General features: G+C 39.3%; 1 protein-coding gene across 1 annotated transcript; it reads left to right on the forward strand.

Moving 5' to 3' along the window:
- Nucleotides 1-3,422: 3,422 nt before the first annotated feature.
- LOC113428119 (vomeronasal type-2 receptor 26-like) lies at nt 3,423-21,130 on the forward strand. Its single transcript, XM_087945612.1, has 6 exons — nt 3,423-3,975; nt 7,657-7,951; nt 8,723-9,556; nt 13,758-13,985; nt 15,571-15,697; nt 20,069-21,130. Exons 2-6 carry the CDS (start codon nt 7,871-7,873, stop codon nt 20,971-20,973), a joined length of 2,175 nt encoding a protein of 724 aa, XP_087801738.1. The 5' UTR covers nt 3,423-3,975; nt 7,657-7,870; the 3' UTR covers nt 20,974-21,130.
- The last annotated feature ends 3,457 nt before the right edge of the window (nt 21,131-24,587 follow it).

Genomic DNA, 24,587 nt, shown 5'->3' on the forward strand with positions numbered 1-24,587 from the left:
AGGACACAAGCCATGGTGGGTAAAAAAGGCAAGTAGAATGACTTACAGAGGCATAAAGAAGATATTACATAGCATTTGTACATAAAGAGATTTCTCAGATTTGTTCTGAATTGCACACTCTCCTTCTTGTAGGTCCAGAGGAGATTCCAGGAGAGCATTCTTGCCTGTTGGATCTCTGGAATTTGATAGGTTCCTCAGGACTGAAAGTTTAGCTACCTGCTCCCTAAATCAAAGTTGAAAATCATGCTCAATAACAGATCAGGCTTTTAAAGAAGAGGGGTAGTAGATTAATGGAAAGGAACATTCCACTAAAATATGTAGACAACTGACCTTTATTAAGAAAGTGTTTGAGAAGACATAGACCATTTTGTGTTGATTCTTGTGAGTAAAATGTTTTAACTTAAGGACTTAGTCTAATGTAAAGGAGTCATCAGATGACAGATATTAAAACCAGCAACTTTATCTTTTTATAAATATTTTATATTTAGAAAGGAAGTTCAGTGAAAAGGAATTGCTATCAGAGAAAATACAGTTGAACTTCAAGGAATATTAAAAGATCACCACCTGGAATTTAATGCATGAATGGTAAGTATTTTTCTAGGATATGCTGAAGGTCTGGAATTAAGTATGTTTCCCAACTATAACTAGAACCAAAGAAACACAGGTTCAAGCTTCCGGTTGCGTGGCTTCGGTGGCAGCAGGAATTCGTGACTGCTCGCGATTCCTGCTGTGCTTGCTGCCAAGGTGCCCCCGATCCAAATGGGTCTGGGGGATATGGCTGCCCTGTAGAGGCAGCCAAAGAGAGAGGGGATCCGGACAGGGGTTTGGGGTGTCGCAGACCCCCTTCCCAGCCGGAAAAACCCCTTTTTCCCAAGGTGGTGGAGCGGCGGTCAGTGATGGCCGTCACAAAGAAGCCTGCAGCCGGGTAAGATTTGTGCTGGAGGAAGCTGAAAGTAAAAGTGCTGGCTGAGCCGAGACAATAACAACTCTTAAATACCCTGGAAACTGAACTGTTTGAATTGCCTGAGGATACATTGTTTCCCAAAGAAGATCGGAAAGCTGCGGTGAAAGCTGTCAAGGGGAAGTTTTTTTTTTTTTTACTCTCCCTCCCCATAGAAATAACAGACGGAGATCTGGAAAATCTACTTGGGCACCGAAGGTAATTTAATTTGAAACTTAAAGCCAAGGGATAAAGGATTTCTGGACATTGGATTTAAAAAAATTAAAATTCCTTTTATTTTTTACAAGGGGAAGGGAAGAGATAAAGACTCATTATAAGATTGTACTGAAGGAGATTGCTTTGAGCCTATAAGAACAGGATTAAAAGACACTAAGACTTCTAGAAGATCATCTTGGAAGTGTGTATTTGAATTCTACCCTAAAGGAGGTGAAAAGATAGAAAGAAGAAAGTGCTAAATGAAACTGTTTGCTCTGATTTGGTTTGCTTTGTGACTTTGAGATTTCTGTGAAAGCTTGTTAAAAAAAAGGGATTAAAGACATTAGGGTTGCGTTAAAAAAGAAAGAAAGAAAAAATGGCATTATCTTTTGAAGGATTACAAATGGAATTTCAAAGACTGAAAAAAGATAAGGGCTCTTCTGGATCTATCTTTCATTTTTTGGAAATGGCGATTTCTACCTATCAAGAAATACAACAACGACAGGAAGACTGGGATGAAGGAGAAGAAGCCATCTTTAATGGACAAACGCACTTAGTGGAGGATGAAAAGTGGAAGGGGGGCAAGGAAAAGATGAACTTAGAACTTAAAAAAGCAACCAAGAAAAAGAAAAATGAGATGAAAAAGCGATATGATGTCAGAAAGCAACAGAAAAGAGAAATACAACAGAGAGGGAAGACTAAGAGAGTGAAATTGGAGAGATGGGGGGGGGGGGTCAAAAAGTTAGAATGGAGAAGAAAGAAAGGGGAAAAGGAAAGAGAAGTCATAAAGGCTTTAAACAAGATACTAAAAAACGAACTTTTTTCAGATATAAGGGGTGAGATGATTTTTTAAAAATGATTCTGCAAAAGTACATAAGAATGCATTGTAGATATTAGTATTTGAATCTGAGTTAGAAAAGATAAATATATATATAGAAGTGTGATAATTTGGAATTATCCTCTTTTTAAATAAGATGGTTTATTTGTTTCTTCTAGAAAAGATATTTTATGTTACTACATCCTATGTTTTGTTTGTATGTGTTAAAAAAATTAATAAAGTTTGTTTAAAAAAAAAAAAGAAACACAGGTTCAAGTCTATCATAAAGTTTACTAGAGAACTTACTAAACCCTAACCCTAATTAATTCAGGATTAAGCCTCAGGATGCTTCTGGATTGAAAAGATTAGCCAAGTATAAACTGTTACCCAGGGGATACCTGAATGTGTTCACAGCACACATTCTTCATGGAGGCTCCTTTCATGTCCCACAATAATGTTGCTAATGCAATTAATTGCTAATGCCAATAATGTTGCTGTCAACTCATGAAGCATTCCTGACCTTCTCTCGAGTTGCCATAGGCAGGGGGATGGGGAATCGAGCCTCCCAGTTACATAGAGGAACTTGTATTTCAGTCAAAACAAAGCATATTCCAGCTGGCAACATCAAGGTCATCTCCACGGAGATCCACAGTGGCTGGAGGGAGTGAATTCTACAACCCACGAAATTGCTTCATTGGGGAATGTGACTGATGACACACCTTTTTTTGGGGGGGAGGGAGAAACCGGGTCAGAGCCAAGGTGCAAATTAAGTGAGGTCAGAGTTGACGTCACTTGGTCTGTGCCGACATGAAGCTCCTGATGGATTTTTTTGAAGCTTGGCCTGAGGCTCATGATTTAATTAGGGCATCGGTCAGAACCCTGACAGTTGCTAGTTTCTGGGCAACATCTGTTTAATATATACATATTTTAATCTTGTATTTTATGTATTAAATTTTATGTCATATTGTATACCTTATTTTAATTGTGATGCTTCTGACAAACATGAAAACTCCTTCAACTTCTTGGAGGAAATCTGGGATAGATCTTTTAAAAAGTCAAGTGAAGAGTCAGCCAGGATAAGCAATATATCACCTATGGACTAATTTTGCACTTTATATAAATGATTTAATGAAAGAATGAGCAATCCCTAGAGTATAACTCTCAATGACTCCTTTGAGGTTTATTGTGCTCAGTGGTTTGCTAAAGAGACATATTTGGAGAAGGTAGAGATTTCAGCTATAAGCATTTGCTTGGGAAGAATCTCATGGATAATAATTTTATTGAAATAATCATATGTAATTCTTTTATGTAGAATCAAAGCCAAGAACATAGTTACACACAGGTGTAATGTGGAAGTGAAGTAATAGCTCTCCAAACATGGGAGCTTCCTTTTGCAAAGATGAATGTTTGTTGGCAATTAACCTAAATGATTATCATTGATGCTTTATGACACAGCTGCAACAGCCTCCCAAGAAATACAGAAAAAAAGAATTGACGAGTCAGTCTGGAAGAGGTTATAAAATCTTTCATTTCTGGAATTGAGGGAAAAGTAAGAGGCAGGATTTTGCCTCTTTGGATTTTGGTAGTGATTTCCATTTACTGGAATGTGCTTGTCTATCAGATATGTTTTGCTAACCTTCTTGATGTCAATGCATTGGATGAGAGAACTGAGTAAACCATGGCTATTAGCTGAACATGTTCCTTGATTTTGTCATTAATGCAAAACAGTCTCAACATAAGCAGCAGTGGGATTGTGACTAAGGACAAGTAAGCCTCCTCTAGACAAAATGTTGAGGGTAGTGATCATGCTATGGTTGATGGTGGATATGAAGTGCCAGATGAATGCTACACTTTGCCCCAGGAGTGATCCTTTTCCTATCCTTCATGAATGGCACAAACCAGGAAATATCTTTATTGGTGGGATCACCACTCAGATTATATATGTATTTGAGGAACTTCGCTTTGATGAGCATCCTTCGCAGAAGTCATTTATGCCCCCTCTGTAAGAAATTCTCCTTCTCCTTTTTCTTCTTCTCCACTTGTCTTCAGAAACTTAAAAAAAAGATTAGTCCCAAATGTTGTTGTATAAGTTAAGCAGAAAATGTTTCAGAGTCTCACACCAATTTTTAACTGGCTCTATTTGTAATCAGAGTTTCCTAACCATAGACAATGTTGCAACCAGATTGCAAAGAGCCTTTTTGAATGTTATGGACCTCCAATTTTATTATTACATATGGTTTTGTGGATAAAGTTGTCCGATCATAAAATCTTTTACGGCAATGCAACAGTTATTTCATAAGCATCTCTGTTGATCAATATGATCCAGGGCATTATATATTTTTGGTTTGCAGATGGGTAGTGATTATAGCTGGATGGCTGCTGAATCAGCAAATGCATAAAATTATCTAACAATTTCTATGCACTTCAGACAATATTGCAAATACAGGGCAGTGCCTTTTTGGTACAGTTCCTACATCTCTACTATGTAATTCCTTCCTTGTATTCAAATCTCACTGCCTTAATCTAGGATAATATTTGACTTCCCAGTCTAGTCTACAGCTTTGAGTTTTCTTGAAGGAAATCTATTTTATCTCTGTGAGAGATGGGCTGTTTCAAAAGTTGATAAATAAGTACATTTCAGCATAAAATCACAGAATCAAAATATTTTAAATTTGAAGGTTTTTTTCTTAAGTAGAAGAAACCCTGAGCAGCATAGCCAATCTAAATTAAGTGGGTTTGTTTGACTTGCAGAGCTAAGAATGATGTAATTACTTTTAAGGATTGCAAGAATGGAAAACTAATATAATCAAAGTTCTTTGTGGTGAAACAAAGTAAAACAAATAGCAAGATTTAGTAGGAAAAAATAACACAATGTAAATGAACTTAAGGAATTCAATCAAGCTTCAACTAGACCTTGCATTATTATTGTAATATTACTGGAATATCTGAAAAAAATACCAAAGGCAATATTGTTGGGACCACAAAATAGACAAAAACAAACAAACAAACAAACAAACAAAAATGAAGAAACTAAAGTTTCCTGGGACTTTAGTATTTGAATAGGCAAGCACCTTCTACAAAACATTCCAGACTTAGCAAATGTCAATAATAAGGACAAAAATGTTTGGGTAATGGATATGGGACTGTTGGGAAATAGCAGAATAGAAGAGAAATAACTGCAGAAACAGCAAAATGTGAAGACTTGCAAATAGAAATAAAATGACTGTGGTAAAAGAAAGCAAAGAGTACTAATATAATAGATGACTTAGATCAGTGGCCCCCAACCTTTTGGGCACCAGGGACCAGTTCCATGGAGAATGATTTTTCCATGGACAAGTGGGTGCATGGTTTTGCATGCTGCCTCATCCCATAGATGGGGCTCCACTTCTTTTTCACAGTCTGGTTTCTGGCATGCCATGAACCAGTGACAGTCCACAGACTTTTGGGGACCCTTGCCTTAGATGCAATTCTAAAACAATGGGAGCATGAGCCTCAGTGGCGCAGTGGTTAGAGTGCACTACTGAAGGCAGATCGAATCTCACCAGGCTTGACTCAGCCTTCCATCCTTCCGAGGTGGGTAAAGTGAGGACCCAAATTCTTGGAGGCAATATGCTGACTCTGTAAGCTGCTTAGAGGAGGCTGTAAAAGCACTGTGAAGTGATATATAAGTCCAAGTGCTATCTCTGGAAAACCATACAATAAAAAAATACCAAAAGAAAAATAAAAAAACAACCTATACAAAAAATTATGGGCATGGTTTATAACCCTCTATTGTATCTTTAATATCATTAAGCAACACTATTTGCTATCCTAGTTCCTTGTGAACAACTCTATAGGTGGATAAAAATGGTAAATTCAGTCTAAACATTTGGATCAGAGGTGGTATTCAGCAGGTTCTGACTAATTCTGTAGAACTGGTAGCAGAAATTTTGAGTAGTTCGGAAAACTGGCAAATACCACCTCTGATTGACCCTGCCCCCATCTGTTCTCTGCCTCCTGAGTCCCAGCCGATCGGCTGGGTCTTCTTTTGTTGCCCTGCACAGGAGAACAGAGCTGGAAAGCAGGTTAGTGAGGTGAGGAGGGAATAGGAATTTATTTATTTACTTATTTATTATTTATTTATGTCAATTGCTTACAAAATAATACGTATAAGTAAAAACATAGTTATAAATACATGGATACATACAAGAAAAATAAAAAATAAAAATAAAAGAAACAATAGGACAGGGACGATAGGCACGTTGGTGCGCTTATGCATGCTCCCTACAGACCTCTTAGGAAAGGGGTGAGGTCAATAGTAGACAGTCTAAGGTTAAAGTTTTTGGGGTTTGGGAAAGAAACCACAGTGTCAGGTAGAGTATTCCAGACATTGAGCACTCTATTGCTGAAGTCGTATTTCCTGCAATCAAGTTTGGTGCGGTTTACCTTGAGTTTGTATCTATTGTTTGCTCTTGTGTTGTTATGGTTGAAGCTGAAGTATTCATTGACAGGTAGGACATTGCAATGTATGATTTTATATACTATACTTAGATCGGACCGAAGGCAGCGTAGTTCTAGCTTTTCTAGGTCTAGAATTTCGAGTCTGGTGGCATATGGTATTCTGCAACAAGTAGAGGAGTGGAGAACTCTTGTGAAATATTTCTGGACTTTCTCAACTGTGTTAATATCAGATACGTAATGTGGGTTCCAGACTGATGAGCTGTATTTGAGTATTGGTCTAGCAAATGTTTTGTATGCTCTAGTTATTGGTGTAATATTACCAGAGAAAAAGCTATGTAAGATTAGGTTAACAACTCTTAACGCCTTTTTGGCTATGTAGTTACAGTGGACTCTAGCATTTAGGTTATTAGTACTCCAAGATCCTTGACAGAGTTTGGATCATCGACAAGGTGTCGACTATTCAGCCTGTATTTTATTTTCTGATATATATTTTTTGCCAATATTTTGCAGTAACCTTCTCCCAGGAGTGGAGAGGGAATGGAGAGTTTGCAGTATCCTTCCCCTGGAGTGGGTTGGGAAGAGAGATCTTACAATATTCTTCCCCTGTCACACCCAGCAAGCCATTCCTACCAAGCCACACCCACAGAACCAGTAGTACAAATTTTTGAATCCCACCACTGATTTGGATGATGGTGTGATGAATCATACTCTTCCATGATATACCTCAGACTTTCTAGTATTGTACCAGCAAATAGAGGTAGAATAATTAAAGTCAAAGGAATAAAAGATAGCTCTCTTCCACTGAAGCAAAGAAAGTACAGATAGTCTATAGGCACCTTGGGTGCCATTCTAAAACATTTGAAGCATCACTTCAAAACATCAAAAAAGCGTCCATCAATTGAAAAAGGCTGCTTTAGTGAAACAACCTATTTCTTAACACAATATTTTTAACCCCACCCAACAAGAAGTTCTACCTATTCCCAGAACTGATAGGTGGATGAAACTGCCATATCCAGTCTAAATATCTGGTTGAATGTGTGACCAGCTATAATCAAGCTACATTCTAGATCTAAAGTTGAATTGCACAAGATATTTTCATGCAGGCTAGATATACTACACGTTCCTCATTGGTCTTCATATCTGATGCCTACAATGATTTGCAAATTTCATATTGTTATTGTTGCTTCGCAGAATATATTCCTCTTGCCTCAATCCCTTACTTATCTTACAATGACATTTTCAGATCCATTTTAAAGTTGTATCAGCATTCCCTGATTTTGGCATTTGCAGTGAAACAGATCAACTCAAACTCAAGATTTTTATCTAACATTACCCTTGGATTTTTCATTTGCGACAACTATTTTGATGCCCGGTTGACTTATCGTACCACTTTGGAGATTCTCTTCTGAACAGATCAGTTGGCTGTCAACTACAGATGTGCTATCAAAGAGAATGTCATGGTGGCCATTATTGGTGGATTTGGTGCTGATATCTCATACTTCATGTCAGATGTCACAAGTCTTTATAAAATCCCACAGGTAACACATACACATGTATGAAAATCCATCCATATGGAAAAACTGAAAGGAATGGGGAATAATTGTTTCCCAAGTAGACTCTACTTCAATGATACATCAAAAAGGACTGATGAAATTTGGAATTAAGACATATTTGATGCAACATATTGAAAATAATTTGTTAAAAATGGTTATCAGTTATGAGAGCTTTAGGTGGTTATCTAGGTGTAAGTTCATCCTCAACCATGGAAGCTAATAGGGTCTCTCAGCAAAAGCTATGTGGTTGCTTCTTGTTGTTGTTGTGTCTGACCCATCATGACCCCGTGGACAATGTTCCTCCAGGCCTTCCTTGCCTCTACCATCCCCCAGAGTCCATTTAAACTCACACCGACTGCTTCAGTGATTCCACTCAGCCATCTCATTCTCTGTTATCCCCTTATTCTATTGCCTCAATCATTCCCAGCATTAGGCTCTTCTCCAATGAGTCCTTCCTTCTCATTAAGTGGCCAACGTGGGGTTACTTAGAATACTCCATATGTCTTCTTGGGCACCTGAAGAAAAGGCAGGGTATATATTTAAGAAATAAACAAAAAAAGTAATGTTCTATTTATTTAGTATTCAGTGCATAGCAATCATAGTAGTCAACTCTTTGTTTGCAATTGAAAATGTAAGCCCATGCAAGACAAGAGCTTAAAAAAAATGTATGCATCTGTGTGTTCTTGAAGAAAATATATTTCTCAAGGGAGTGGAGACTTTCCAACCATAATGAACGAACTATACATTTTATTTTAGCTTGCTTATGGCTCATTTCCTCCCAAGAAGCATGAAACAAAGATGGCTGCTTCCTTTTACCGCATGGCTCCCAATGAAAAACTTCAGGTTTTGGGAATAATCTGTTTGCTGAAGCATTTTGGATGGACCTGGATTGGCCTTTTAATTTTGGATGATGACAGTGGAGACAATTTCCTCCAAGCCCTGGAACCACTTCTTTCTGAGAACAGGATCTGCTCTGCTTTTTTGGAGAGATTTCCCAAACAAGCCTTTCTTTTTATTTTCCAAAATCCTATGGTGGGTAGGATAAATGTTCACATGAGGGAAACCAAAGTCAATACATTTGTCTTTTATGGTGAAAGCTTCACAGCAATGCTTCTGTTTATGTTCGTTAAATATATAGATGAAAGCTGTGGAAAAATGTGGATTTTGTCTGCTCAAATCGACCTCACATTGACAAGTCTTCATCGACCCTCAGATTTACAGCTGTTTGATGGAGCAATTTCCTTTGATATTCACTCCAATGAACTGCCAGGGTTCAATGAATTCCTATGGGGCATAAAACCATTCCAGACCCAAAGATCTAGTTTGTTCAAAGAGTTCTGGGAACAAGGCTTCGATTGCTCCTTTTCAGAGAACAATAAACCAATGGAAAATGGTGAAGCATGTACTGGGAGGGAAGATCTGCGAAACCTTCCCAGGCATTTATTTGAGATGACCGGTCACAGTTACAGTATCTACAATGCAATCTATGCTGTAGCACATGCTTTACATAGCATGAACTTACTTAGGTCTAAATATAAAAGAGTAGCAGAGAGAACAAAGGATGAACTTCAAGGTCAAGGCACTTGGAAGGTAATAATTTGTGAATCAAAGACTTGTGAATCATTGCAAGGAGCAAATTAGTAGCAGGTAAATGTATACCAGTCATCCTCAACTTATAACAGTTCATTTAGTGACCATTCAAAGTTACAATGGCACTGAAAAAAGTGACTCATGAAAAAAGTGAGCTGCAGTAGCGCAGTGGTTAGAGTGCAGTACTGCAGGCTACCTCTGATGACTGCCGGCTGCCTGAAGTTTGGCAGTTTGAATCCCACCAGGCTCCAGGTTGACTCAGTCTTCCATCCTTCCGAGGTGGTTAAAATGAGGACCCAGATTGTTGGGGGCAATAGGCTGACTCTGTAAACCGTTTAGAGAGTGCTGGAAAGCATTCTGAAGCGGTATATAAGTCTAAATGCTTTTGCTATTGCTTGTGGCCATCTTTCACACCTACAACCATTGCAGCATCCTCATGGTCATATGAACAAGATTCAGATGCCTGGCAACTAACTCATAGTTATGACAGTTGCAGTTCCCGAGGATAAGAACCCTTTTTACAACCTTCTGACAAACAAAGTCAATGGAGAAGCCTGATTCACTTAACAACTGTGTTACTAACTTCACTACTGCAATGATTCTCTTAACAACTTTGGCAAGACAGGTCATAAAAGGGGGTGAAATTCACTTCATAACAGCTTAGCAACACAAAATTGTGGGCACCATCATGGTCGTAAGTCAAGGACTACCCATAATGAGGTCTTCCTCTTTCTCTAATTTGTGAGCAGTATTGGCTGAAGGTCTTCAGTGTTGGGTCACTTTGACAGAAGGATGGGATTCAGTCTCCATTTTATTTATTTATTTATTTATTTATTTATTTATTTATTTATTTATTTGTCAATTGCTTACAAGATAATAGGTATAAGTAAAAACATAGTTATGAATACATGGATACATGTAAGAAAAATAAAAAATAAAAGAAACAATAGGACAGGGACGGTAGGCACGTTGGTACGCTTATGCATGCCCCCTACAGACCTCTTAGGAAAGGGGTGAGGTCAATGGTAGACAGTCTATGGTTAAAGTTTCGGGGGGTTAGGGAAGAAACCACAGTGTCAGGTAGAGTATTCCAGACATTGACCACTGTATTGCTGAAGTCGTATTTCCTGCAATCAAGTTTGGTGCAGTTTACCTTGAGTTTGTATCTATTGTTTGCTCTTGTGTTGTTATGGTTGAAGCTGAAGTATTCATTGACAGGTAGGACATTGAAATGTATGATTTTATATACTATACTTAGATCGGACTGAAGGTGGCATAATGGTGGCATAAGGTATGGTAGCATATGATGGCATAAGGTATTCTGCAGCAAGTAGAGGAGTGGAGAACTCTTCTTGTGAAATATTTCTGGACTTTCTCAACTGTGTTAATATCAGATACGTAATGCGGGTTCCAGACTGATGAGCTGTATTCAAGTATTGGTCTAGCAAATGTTTTGTATGCTCCAATTATTAGTGTAATATTACCAGAGAAAAAGCTACATAAGATTAGGTTAACAACTCTTAATGACTTTTTGGCTATGTAGTTACAGTGGGCTCTAGCACTTAGATCATTAGAGATGAGTACAGAGAGAGTTTGGATCATCAAACAAGGTCTTGACTATTCAGCCTGTATTTTATTTTCTGATTTTTTTTGCCAATATGTAAGACAAAGCATTTGTTTGTTGAGCTTTGAAGTTGCCATTTGTTTGACCATTCTGATACATAGTCAAGGTCTTTTTGAAGGGTAGCAGTATTGTCTGTGGTGTTGAATAGCTTTACATCATCAGTGAAGAGAACACAATTGCTCTTGATATGATCACAGAGGTCATTTATGTAGAGTATGAAAAGAGTTGGTCCTAGAACACTGCCTTGGGGAACACCACTATTGACAGTTACAGAATTTTATAGGACGCTCCCAATTTTGTCCATTTGTTGTCTGTTTGACAGGAATGCTTCTATCCAGTTATGCAGGTGTCCAGAGATACTGTAAGATTTTAGTTTTAGTAGTAGTTTGTTGTGTACCACTGAATCAAAGGCTTTACAGAAGTCTATGTAGATTGTGTCTATTGCCCTGATCAAGTTGTGTAGTCCATATGTTGTTGCAGTGTAAGAGTTGCAGATTACATGATAGCTTTTTCCTGAAACTTTTTCCTGAAACCAAATTGTTTATTAGAGAGTAGGCTGTTTGTTTCTAAGTGGAGGATGATGGATTGGTTAATAATTGATTCCATGATTTTACAGGTGACGCAGCATAAAGAGATTGGTCTGTAATTTTCAACTAGGCTGGGGTCTCCCTTTTGAAGATCGGATGACCCTGGCTTGTGACCATAATTTTGGCAAGGAGCTGGTCCTGAAAGATTTTTCAAAGATTATGCTTAGAGGTGCATAATGGCAGTGGATAGCTTTTTAAAGAAGTATGCACATATTCCATCCGGTCCAATAAATAGAGATGGTTTTAGATTGCATAGTGCTTTTTCAACATTGTCTTCTGTAAAATTGATATGTATTAGACCATTGTAGTTGTCTGTGGTTAAGCCACCCAACCTGGAATAACTTCAGCATGTTCCTCACGTCCACCAATCTGGGGTTGATCTTGCTGAGATTGGGTGGGGTGTGTTACAGGATGGATTCTAGCTGCCAACAATGATTGCCAATACTTTCACAGAAGAAGGCTGAGACGGACTCTAAAGGGAGTAACCTGAAGCAATATGGGTGTTCCATTTCAACCTCACTGTTTTACTAAGCAGCCTCTAAGGGACATATTTGAACCTTGAGAGCAGGTATCTAGTGCTGCATGCCATGATATGAGAAACATCCTGAGGCACTGAAAAAGTTGTAAAAAAGAAGAGGGGGCTTAGAGCATAAATCTTATTCTCATACATTTATAGTACATTTTCCCACAAAAAGAGAAAACTAAGGGGAAATATGATAACCATCTTCCAGTGCTGAAGATCTGTCACGTACTATAGAAGAGAGCTTGATTTTATTTTCCCTAACACTGTGATGGTGAACCTATGGCATGCATACAGAAGTGGCATGCAGAGCCATCTCTCCAGGCACATGAGGTGTTGCTCATTGCTCTTCCAGGAGCTTGTTAATGCTGAGCTTCCAGTTTCCAGTGCACACATGCATGCCGGCCAGTTGGTCTTCATGCATACCTGCCAGAAACCAGAAGACCAGCTGGCTGGCATGCATGTGCATGCATGGGAGCTCTGGAAACCAGAAGAGCTGCCCCCCATGTGTACCGGCCACCTGGTCTTCCGGTTTCTGGAACACATGCATATGCAAAGACCAGCCCATCTTTGCACATGGGTGCACATGCCAGAAACTGGAAGACCAGGTGGCATGCCTGTGCTGGAAACTGGAACCTCAGCTTCCCAGCATGTGCATGTATGCTGTGGGGTGGTGCTCTTCCAATTTCTAGCACTCCTGCAGATGCACACCGGGGAGCTAACCCCCCCCCTACACATGCGCTCCTGTTTCAGCACTCGGTGCCAAAAAGATCTGCCAACACTGCCCTAACACATGAGAGAACCAGAAGACCTTTACCAATGGAGTCAATTTATACTTCTGCAAATACTCATTTTTCATCTACTCTGAACCTGAAAGAAACAACAATTTCAACAGCGAAAGATGTATCTCATAGGTTGGGTGATGAAATAAGCAAGAAAAATGCTTCTCACTAACAGAATAACAGAGTTGGAAGGTCTTTTGAGATCTTCTAGCTCAGCTCCCTGCTCAAGCAAGAAATCCTATAACCATTTCAGACAAATGGTTGTCCAGTCTCTTCTTAAAAACCTTCAGTGTTGGAGCCCCTAACAACTTCTCGAGGCAAGTCATTCTGCTGATTAATTGTTCTAATTGTCCATTGAATTTTTTGGATTTTGATAGCACCTGGAAGTAATCCTAAACCATGATATGGATTATTTTTCTTCGAACCTAGCTTTTCATATAAGAGGTATCCACTACAAGCCACCATGATGTCAATATGGAAACGTTCCATATCTCTGCCTCACTTGTAGAAGACAATAGCTGTGACTAGTGCAAGATGTTGTAGTTGAATGATAGTCCTACTTAAATTTGATTGATAGATAATGGTGGGAGTTGACACTTTTGTTTCTCTACAGATAAATTTCAGGAAGTCTTGATGTATCCCATAACTTTGCTTTTTGTCATTTTTGTTCCCTCTCATTTTTATTTAGCTTCACTCATTTCTTCAAGGGCTTTCATTCAATAATTCACTTGGAGAAACTGTGTCCATCAACCAAAATGGAGAAGTATTTTCTGGATTTGATATTACAAATGTGGTTATGTTTCCAAACAATTCCTACTGTAAATTAAAAATTGGGAAGATGGATCCCAAAGCACTTGAAGGAAACAAATTTGTGATTCATGAAGATTTAATTGTGTGGCACAAATACTTTAAGCAGGTTTGGATTTTTGATTTATTTCATTATTTGAATGAAAGATTTGGAGATCAGAGATGAGTTTGATGATACAGCCTGCTTTCCTATCCTTTAATCAATTAAAATTAATTACTCTGTACTCCAATTCTGGCAGCTTTTCTGCTGAATGGGAAGAATTTAAGAGATTATTTTTTTGGGGGGGGGGGAGATGGAGAGTTTGCTGTTTATTTTATTTCATTTTTTATTTTATTTATTTTGTTTGTCAAACACGTACAAGATAACAAGTATAGGTATGAACATAAACAGGAATAAAAAAAATAAATACAGATAAATGGGGACAGTAAGACAGGGACAGTAGGCATGCTGGTGTGCTTATGCAGCCCCCCCCCCTTAAGGATCTCTTGAGAATGTGATGAGGTCCACGGTAGACAGTTTGAGATTGAAGCTGTGAAGGTTTGAGGCTGTAACAACAGAGTCTGGTAGAGCATTCCAGGCATTGACCACTCTGTTGCTGAAGTCGTATTTCCTGCAATCAAGTTTGGTGCGATTAACCTTGAGTTTGTATCTAATGTGTGCTCTTGTATTGTTATGATTGAAGCTGAAGAAGTTATTGACAGGCAAGTCATTGTAGCAAACAATTTTGTGTACTATGCTTAGATCAGACCACAGGCAGTGCAGTTCCAGATTGTCCAAGCCCAAAATTTCAAGCCTGGAGGCATAGGGAATTCTATTGTGAATGGAGGAGTTTTTCTTGAGAAATACCTCTGAACCCGCTCAATTGTGTTAATGTCCGATATACAGTGTGGGTTCCAGGTGGGTGAGCTGTATTTGAGAAGTGATCTGGCAAAGGTTTTGTATGCCCTAGAACAATAGAACAAAATTTAGGAATAATTGAATAACAGACATTTAAAAATAATTGACCAGAAAATAAAAAGTTGATGAGTTATAGGAAGTCTGAGAATCAGTGAGCCAGCTAATGTTGCACATGCTGATTTCATTGGGGTTGAAAAAACAAAACTTCTGGTTTAATTATAGGAGCAATATAAGTAGTCCTCAACTTATGACCACAATTGAACCCAAACTTTCTGTTGCTAAATGAGACATTTGTTAAGTGAGTTTTGCCCCATTTTATGACCTTTCTTGCCACAGTTGTTAAGTGCATCAATGTAACTGATAAATAGTAACCTGGTTGTTAAGTGAATCTGCCTTCCCCATTGACTTTGCTTGTCAGAAGGTTGCAAAAGAGGATCACATGACCCAGAGACACAGGTCATAATTATGAACTGGTTGCAAGCATCTGAATTTTGATCATGTGATCATGGGATGTTGCAAAGGTTGTAACTGTGAAAAACGGTCACAGTGCTGTTGTAACTTTGAATGGTCACTAAATGAACTGTTGTAAATTGAGGGCACCTGTAGAGTAGAAACTGAGTAGCTCACTCTTCATGTCATGGCTGGAGAAGAACATTCAAAAGTCCATCAACTAGAAAGAGTATGAAGAAAATGTTAACTTGAATGCCTCGATTAAAGGAATTGGCTTAATTATGGTGGTGATTTTTTAAATTTGTTACATCAACAAATCCTGGTTTACATCCTGGTTTATCAACAGGTCTTACCCCGTTCAGTGTGTAATGATCCCTGTCCTGCTGGCTATCAGAAGAAAAAGAAAGAAGGCCAAAAATTTTGCTGCTATGATTGCGATCCATGTTCTGATGGGAAAATGTCCAACATGTCTGGTAATTTTTGTCTCTGTTTTACTTTATTCTTCTGCAGTCTATTTTTTTCCTTGCAAAATTGAGCAGATAGTCAATTAGTTTTATTTGTATATGTTGCTGATTTGCTTGCTTCATTGACTCCAGGACCTGAAACTGATACTGGAAGATTTCACAAGGTGGTATACATAATCAAGCAGAATCAATCAGTATAGTGCTGGAAGGGACCTTCAAGGTCTTCTAGTCAATCCCCTCCTCAAGCAGGAAACCCTATACCATTTCAAATAACTGAGTGTCCAATCTCTTCTTAAAAACCTCCAGTGATGGAGCACCCACAACTTCCATAGGCAAACTAGTTAATTATCCTCACAGTTAGGGAGTTTCACCTTAATTCCAGGTTGCTTCTCTCCTTGATTAGTTTCCATCCATTGTTTCTAGTCCTGCCCTCTGGTGCTTTGCAAAATCAATTGACCCCCCTCTTTTTTGTGGTAGCCCCTCAAATATTGGAATACTGCTATCATGTCCCCCCTAGTTCTAGTCATTTGGCTAGTCTAGTCTAGCCAAACCCAAATCCTGCAACTGTTCTTCATATGTTTTAGTCTCCAGACCTTTAATCTTCTTAGTTGTTCTTCTTTTTCCAAAGTCTCAACATCTTTTTTGTAATGTGACGATCAAAACTGAATGAAGTATTCCAGGCGTGGTCTTGCCAAGGCTTTATAAATTGATACTAATACTTCGTGTAATTTTAATTCTATGTTTTCACATAAAATTGGATAATGCCACAGTGAACAGCTTTCAAAGTATTTCTGAACAAAAAGAATGTTAGATAGAGGCCCTGGGTCAGATAGTGGCCATGCCTTCTTTGTCCTCATAGGGATCCACATCTTATAGATGAGCTGAAGGAAATGAAATGATGAAAGAAACATTTAAAGAATACCTCATGCTCTGCAAAGATTGAACTTGACCAAACATGGGTTAAATCTGCTATTAAGGTTTTAGTCCAAGCCTTGCTCAAGCAGAGACTCTATACCATTTCAGAGAAATGGTTGTCCAGTCTCTTCTTAAAAGCCTCCTATGATGGAGCACCTACAATTTCCGAAGATAAGCCATTCCACTCAGTGGTGGTATTCTATCGATTCGGCCCAGTTCTGCCAAGCCGGTAGCAGAGATGAGCAGTGAACTGGTTCTCTCTGCCACTCTGCTGTTGGACCTGCCCATCCACCCAGGCTCCCATACTCACCTTTATCCTCTGCTTTTGAAGTGTAGCTGCTTTGTGCGGCACAGAAGAGTGCTGCGTGGCAGCTGCTGAAGCAGCCAGGAGAGTGCAGGCTTGCAGGAGGTGAGTTGGAATGCCTCTGCACCTGCGCAAATGCCTCTGCACCTGTGCAAAGTGTGCATTTGGCATACATGCACACATGAAGTGTGTGCATGCGTGCAAAGTGCACCCACCAAGCCACACCCACCAAACCGGTGGGAAAACTTTTTGAATTCCACCACTGATTCCACTGATTTAATTGTTTACTTCTGTGCTATTACTATGTCAACTGATTGCCTCCTCTTCCAAATTGTGTTTCAGGTTATATAGATCCTCCTGTTACAAAAAAAAACAAACATTTTTTGGGGGAGCATACATTTTTTGAGGACATAAAATATTTTACAGAGCAGTGCAGAGGAAATTGTGCAGCACTTGTTGGATAAAGTCACTTAAAGTTGTTTCCAATTGGACAATAGTCTTGACATAGGTGCAGAGAAGATTCTTGGATGAGAATATTTTTTTGCCTGGTTATTTGATAATGGTTCGAACGTGGACCTGAGGAAGTGATTCTCACCACTATGAACCTGGTTCCCTGCTCTCTAGATATATGCCTGACCATATTTGTTATAGCAGTGTAGTGGGAGTGGGTTCAGGTGTTTGTTAATTGTCCTTTGAGTAAAGGTGTTGTTCCCTTTCTCTTAAAGAGGTTCTGATTCAGCCCCTCCTCAAGAAACCATCAATGGATTCCACTATCCTGGACAAATGTCATTCAATATCTCACCACCAGGGGTGGGATTCCACTGGTTTGGCCTGGTTCGGGCCTACCAGTAGCTCTGAGGATCAGCTGGGAGTGAACCATTTCGGTTTGCTCTGACAATCAGCTCTTTGGCCCACATGCCTGCCCGGGCCCTAGGCTGTGCTTTATATCTTGTTTTTCAAGCTCAGCTGATTCATGCGGCAAAGCGGATTGCCGCACATCAGCTGTTTAACAGACAGGGATTGCTGGAGAAGGTCATTAGCAAAAGCTCTGTGCGCACGCAAAGTGTGTGTTTGGCTTGCATGTACATGGTCACCAAGCCAGTTGTTACACCAGTTGAATCGCACCTCTGCTCACCACCTTGGAGACTTTGGCAGAAAAAGTGTTTAAGTTACAGATTCAGAGAGTCTTGGATGAAGTTATCTGAATTCTTTTCAGTTGGTTTTCACACCAGGGTGCAGGATGGAAATGTCATTGGGTTTTCTTTGTATTAGCATGAGCAGGTTGGGGAATAGTGCATCCAACCTTGCCCTACATGGTTTCTTGGTAGCTGTTGATAGCATCAACCATGATACCATTTTGAAATCCTTGGGGAGGAGAGGTGCGGTGCTCAGCCCCTACAATGAGGAGTATAATAGTGTTCAGGGCTTGCCTTTTTAACATTTACACCAGGGCTGTCAAACTTATGGCCCATGGGCCAGATGAGTCACATGGTGGCCACACCCACACCTGGTTTAGCGAAGGAGGGAAAAGTCACGGTATGTCTCACATGACAATGACATGATGACATGAGTTTGCCACCCTTGATCTACATGAAACCACTGGGGGAGCACTTCCATCACCATGGGTGAGGTGTCATCACTATGCTGAAGATAACCAGTTGTTTCCCCTGACCCCTGACAAATTAAATAATGCCATGAACATAGCCCAATGACTTGAGGGTTTGAGGGGCTTGGTTGGAGTACAACAGGTGTCAGCATTCCAGGAATTACAGCCATTGAAAATCAGAACTCTGAGGCAAGTCAATTCCTCAGAGAACAATTTTTATTGGAAATACCATCCTGGTACAAACTAATGAAAAGCCAGCTCTGAATCTTCCTGGGCTTTTCACAGCCTTAAACAAAAAAGTTTCCAGTCTTCTCAAAACAATCAATCACATTGTCCAATCTGGATACTAGCTTGGTTGCCTGGTTACAACTCTCTTCTCCTCCCGGGACCAGCTAGCCTTTGAAATGCCTCTGATTCACCAGAGAGTTATTCTATTTTGTCGACCAAATTCTCTCAATTACTCCCCCTTCATCTCCACACTGTGTCAGCCTGAAATCCAGCTATGGGCCTGACAACAGGCTTCAGTTAAACCCTGGCAAAACTGAGTGGGTTTGTATCTGGGGGCTTGCTGGTTCCAGCTCTATACCATTTTGATATTCATGTATTTAGATTAACAGAATTGGAAAGGACCTTGGAGGTCTTCTAGTCCAACCCCCTGCATAGGTAGGACACCACTTCAGACAAATGGTTATCCATCATCTTTTTAAAAACTTTCACTGTTGGAGAATTCACAACTTCTGGAGGCAAGTTGTTCTATTGATTAACTGTTCTAACTGTGAGGAAATTTCTCCTTAGTTCTAAGTTGCTTCTCTCCTTGATTAGTTTCCACCCATTGCTTCTTGTCCTGCCCTCAGGTGCTTTGGAGAATAGTTTGACTCCCTTTTCTTTGGGGCAGCCCCTGAGATATTGGAATACTGCTATTATGTCTCCCCTAGTCCTTCTTTTCATTAGACTAGACATTTGCAGTTCCTGCAACCGTTCTTCATATTTTTTATTAACAATGACAATAACAATATCAGGAAGCACTTGGTGGCTTTTAACAAAATAAAACAATAATATGAAACTAGAGAGAGAAGGTGAGAAACTGGATGAAAATTATCCAGGCAAGTGAGATCTAGGCATTTTATTTTTATTTTTAAAGAAATCAGAGACTTTTTGAAAGATCCCAGGAAACTCCCTTCCAGGAGCAAGGAATTTATCACTTCCTGGACCAACCTAGTGGTCACTATTCTGGAAGCTTTCACCAGCAAGGAGGGACAGAGATCTAATTGGCATGTAGTTGCACTGAAAGCACAGAAGATACTGTCTGTTTCATCAGGTCCATCTAATGAGCTAATCCAATATTTTTCAAACTTACCAACTTTAAGGGCTCTGGACCTCAACTCTCAAAATTCACCAGTCATAATTCTGAGAGTTGAAGTTCGTACTTCTTAAAGTGGGCAACTTAGAAAACCAATGATCAAATCAAAAAGGAATTATACAGTATATTTCACTTAGTGCTACAGCAATCGTGACAACTAGATTCCATGATTCATGGCCTCTCTCTTATTTTCAGATGTGATTACCTGCTCTGAATGTCTGGAAGATCAATATGCAAGTAAGGATAAAGTTCGATGCATCCCAAAAACCATAACTTTCCTAACTTATGAAGAACCTTTAGGAATCAGTTTAGCTGTGATTGCTGTATTATTTTCAATCATTACTGTGTTCATACTCGGCATATTTATCAAGTATAAGGACACCCCTATTGTTAAAGCGAATAACAAGGATCTCACCTACACTCTTCTCATCTCCCTTCTCCTTTGCTTCCTTTGTTCTCTTCTCTTCCTTGGAAAACCTCTCCAACTGATTTGCTTTCTCCGACAATCAGTGTTCGGCATAATCTTCTCTGTGGCCATTTCTTCTGTGTTGGCCAAAACTATCATGGTCATTGCCGCATTCATGGCCACTAAACCAGGGTCTGCCATGAAAAAATGGTTCGGGAAAAGATTGTCCACCTTAATTGTCCTTTTCTGCTCCTTCATTCAAGCAGGACTTTGTCTGACATGGATGATCTTTTCTCCCCCCTTTCCAGAACTTAACATGCAATCCATGATTGAAGAGATCATAGCAGAATGTAATGAAGGATCTGTTGTGATGTTTTATCTTGTCTTAGGCTATATGGGGTTTCTATCTCTGATCAGCTTCATGGTGGCTTTCTTGGCTAGAAACCTGCCTGATACATTCAATGAAGCCAAGTTCATCACTTTCAGCATGCTGGTATTTTGCAGTGTTTGGTTGTCTTTTGTTCCAACGTATTTGAGTACCAAAGGAAAGTATATGGTAGCTGTGGAGGTCTTTTCTATCTTAGCTTCTAGTGCTGGGTTATTGGGATGTATCTTCTTCCCCAAATGCTACATTATTTTGCTAAGGCCTGAGCTCAACAACAGAGAGCAACTTGTAAAGAGAAAGCATTTCTGATTATGAAATGGTGACTGCATGTATTTCTGATTTTAAATGGAATTATCAATCTTTTTCTGTGGGAAAAAATGGGGATTGTTTATGAGCTCTACCAAATTTATTGATACAGAACATATTTGGTATGTGTTAAACATTTGGTGTTTATCAAATTCTTATAAATGGAAACAAAAAAATCACTATGGTTCTGCTTTGAACATAGCATTTTGTGTTAATTCTGGTTATTTCCATCATGTATTCGAAAATAAAAATTGAGTCTTCTTCCAAAGAGATTTGTTCTTTGGTAACCATTAACAATGATCTAATACACAGGTAATATAGTTTGTATCTTATTATGATGGATGGATGGATGGATGGATGGAAGGAAGGAAGGAAGGAAAATATGTCAATTCTAAGTTACAATGATGTCAGACTATCTGAGCAATTAAAAATGTATCTGATTTTCCCCCCCACAAGAATAATTTATTCTTATGCCCTATTAAGGCCATGTTTTGTGGGGGAAGAGAAACTTCCAGCTAAGCTGGACAGAGGGATCAAGGGAGGATTAGTTTAAAGTCATTGTATAGCTTTAAGTGGCATTAACTTGACCACCCCCAAGATCCATGGTCATTTCCAGGTGAAGGCAACCAATCTGGTGAGATTTTTTAAACAGGTATGGAAAAGAATTAAAGTGGATAAGGCAAGGCAAAGTAAGATTAGGCAAGGTTGTTAGGAATATAAGTCACCTAACAGGTATTTGGTTTAGAAATATATAAACCAGGATAAACATTTTAAAACTATCTTTAAGAAAATGCAAAACTGTAATTAGGTGTGGTTTCTCAAACGGCCATAAGATGGAGCCAGAAACCTGGGTTGTCTTAGCCTTAGTCTCAGAATAGAGTGTGAGTGTATCTCTGTTTCCTTCGGTTGGAAAGTATTGCCGTTCCTCCATTTCTTCTAATTGACTGATATTACTGGATTTGATGTAAGTCTGATACTGAACTGTTTTTGACACTGGACTTTGTTACTGGATTATCCCTGGATTGAAAATTGACTTATTTAACCTGTGAATGACTTTGGACTGCCTATTTTGAACTTTGCTTAAACCTTTATTGAAAGTAAAACCCTACATTTACTGTACAGTGTATCTGTATGCTGTGTGTGTATTATTCAAACACTATTCTCTATACATCTCCCTGTATGCGCTCATTCTCCTAACGGGGAATTACCTCAACACTGGTTATGGGCCCAGGTCATACCAGGCTCAGATAACTGAGAGTTAGTATGAATGCACAGTACTGTATACAGACAGCTGTTTACTGTTTAATTGTGGTTTACTATCCTGGTAAAGATGGCACAAGTCACTTCAACAAGTCTATCACTGATAACCTGGTTGGATGGAACAAACTATGTTTTCTGGTCTATGAAATGCAGTCTACTTCTGTGTAAAGAAGGTTTATGGAATGTAGTTCAAGACCCACCAGATGTAAATGCTTGGGATCCAGCTAATGAGGATGATGCCAAGAAGCTTGCTGACTTTAAACAGAACAACGAACAAGCTCTTTGTATAATTGGACTAACACTGAGTACACCAGCAGCTAGTCCATATTCATGGAGAAGAGTCTGCTGCTAGGTGTTGGGAGAATTTGAAGAGGATTTATGTTCGTGACAGTGTAGGTGCACACATACATCTTACATGTAAACTGTTTAGAGCACATCTTCTGAAAGGTGGAGATATGTTAGCTCATTTAAATTTCATGAAAAGAACTTTTCAAGAGCTACATGAAAAGGAACTGATATTTTCAGAGCTGCATCAAGTTTACATCATTCTCTCCTCATTGGATGAAAGTTATGATGACTATGTGTCGCGTTGAGCGACCGGTCTGTTGTTTAGATCTTCAGGTTGATTGCTGAATTCCTCTCAGAACGGAACCCTCGCAAGGGTGAGATACAGAGAAGCCCTCGCAAGGGCGAAGTTTGGCAAAAGCAGGACCCTATCCAGGGTGAGTTTAAGCAGCGTAACCCTAGCCAGGGTGATTGAGGAACTCTCGCAAGAGTGATTGCAAAGCTAAAAGAAAAAAGAACACAAGACGAAGATTTCTTTAGGTGAGACAGCGCATTGCTTGAGGCAGATGGAATTACCTCATTTGAGCCTGAGACAGATGGAATTGTTCAGGCTCCTGCTTGCTCTACGCTGTCCTCTTTATTATGCTGAAAAGAGGGGGTGAGGGGGTTTACAGAAAGACAAAGAAGTTACAAACTTTATCTTTTAAAACAGGCTTACTTGATACAAGTAACGAACTTCTTGACTGTTATTGATAAGCATGTTTTTTCCTGTATTTTATCTGACACAAGCTTCTGTGATGATACATCGTGACTGCTATCGAATACACATCCTTTCACAGGCTTTTGTGAAGTTCTTATCAACTTAGCTTCTTCCTGTCAGTTATTTTCCTGTCAGTTTAGTGAACTTTGCTCTGAGAGGTATACGTGCTGACAGGATTTCTCTTATGGAAAAATACTGAGACAGAATAGCCACAATTCCTCCTTTTCTTTATTTTTTTGTGCTCATGATTCTAGGTAGAGTCCTTTCTCCTCCCGAGTAGTCCCATAAGGTGACAACAAACCCTTCGGTTTGTTGGTGCCTTGCAGAACCAACTCATACGAGGAAAAGTCCTCATCCCCCAAATCATGACTTGGCAGAGTTAACAAAACTTCTTTTGGAGAAAAGGAGTTATTAGTGTCTATTTCTTCCTCTGACTCTTGGTCAGAGTACCATTCCAGCAAAGGTTTTTTGACAAGGTCTTTTGATTCAATTACAGATGTGAGAAAGCTAACTTCATTGTCAAGTGTTTTCAAACTATCAGTTTTGGATGAATCATTAAGTGTAGTTGCTAGCAATGTGTAAGAAGAATTGACCAACTGTACTAATGGATTCACCTGAATATTGTGTGTTTGTAGAAAGGTTGATTTCAAATTAGGATTGGGACCAACATCATAATGAGACATAGATATAGAAAGACGAATTGTAAAAATATTCCCTTCATCTCCTTGACCATCCCACTGACGTCCTCCCCAAGTGAACCCAACCATCCATTGTTTTCTTGCAAGTGTCTTTCCTTGTGCAGTAAAAGTGATTCTGAGTGGATTTATTCTCTGTCCACAACAAGGCCATTGAGAGCAGGGAAGATGTGCTTGAGCACGGGTAATATGAATATAGTCATTTTTGGTAGGTGCTTCCCACCAGATATGACCTGTGGATACACAACTCCATTTTTTACAATATCTGTCAACTACCCCACCGCAGGCAGAACGAGAAGTACCAGTATTGTGAGCAGGACAAAAATATAATCTAAAGTTGTCAGCAGGTGCTGGAGAACAGGAGCCTTGCTTGTCCCATGTATCAGCTTGTAGTTTTTTGTCTGCAAATTTTTCTACTCCTGTCCCCATTTCAGCAAAATCCATGAAAAGCTGAGGAGACCATGGCCATCTAGTATAATTAGTGGTGGTGTTTAAAATTTTTCCTTGAAAATCAAGGATAGTCCAGGTGTAAGTTTGAGGTTGATGTTCATTTGTAGAAGATGATTGTATGCTTCGAGGAATGCGATGATAGCCAAATCTTGGAACAGCATGAGATG

Source organism: Notechis scutatus, chromosome Z (assembly GCF_049901735.1).
Source record: "Notechis scutatus isolate UNSWTSFEM ecotype Mainland chromosome Z, rNotScu1.2, whole genome shotgun sequence".
NCBI lineage: Eukaryota > Metazoa > Chordata > Lepidosauria > Squamata > Elapidae > Notechis > Notechis scutatus.

What these genes read in the sequence shown, in the direction of transcription:
- LOC113428119 (XM_087945612.1), top strand. Translation starts at nt 7,871, where the DNA reads ATGGTGGCCATTATTGGTGGATTTGGTGCTGATATCTCATACTTCATG. An exon ending in GGCACAAATACTTTAAGCAG is followed by an intron (nt 13,986 to 15,570) that starts GTTTGGATTTTT and finishes GTTTATCAACAG; the next exon opens with GTCTTACCCCGTTCAGTGTG. An exon ending in GAAAATGTCCAACATGTCTG is followed by an intron (nt 15,698 to 20,068) that starts GTAATTTTTGTC and finishes TCTTATTTTCAG; the next exon opens with ATGTGATTACCTGCTCTGAA.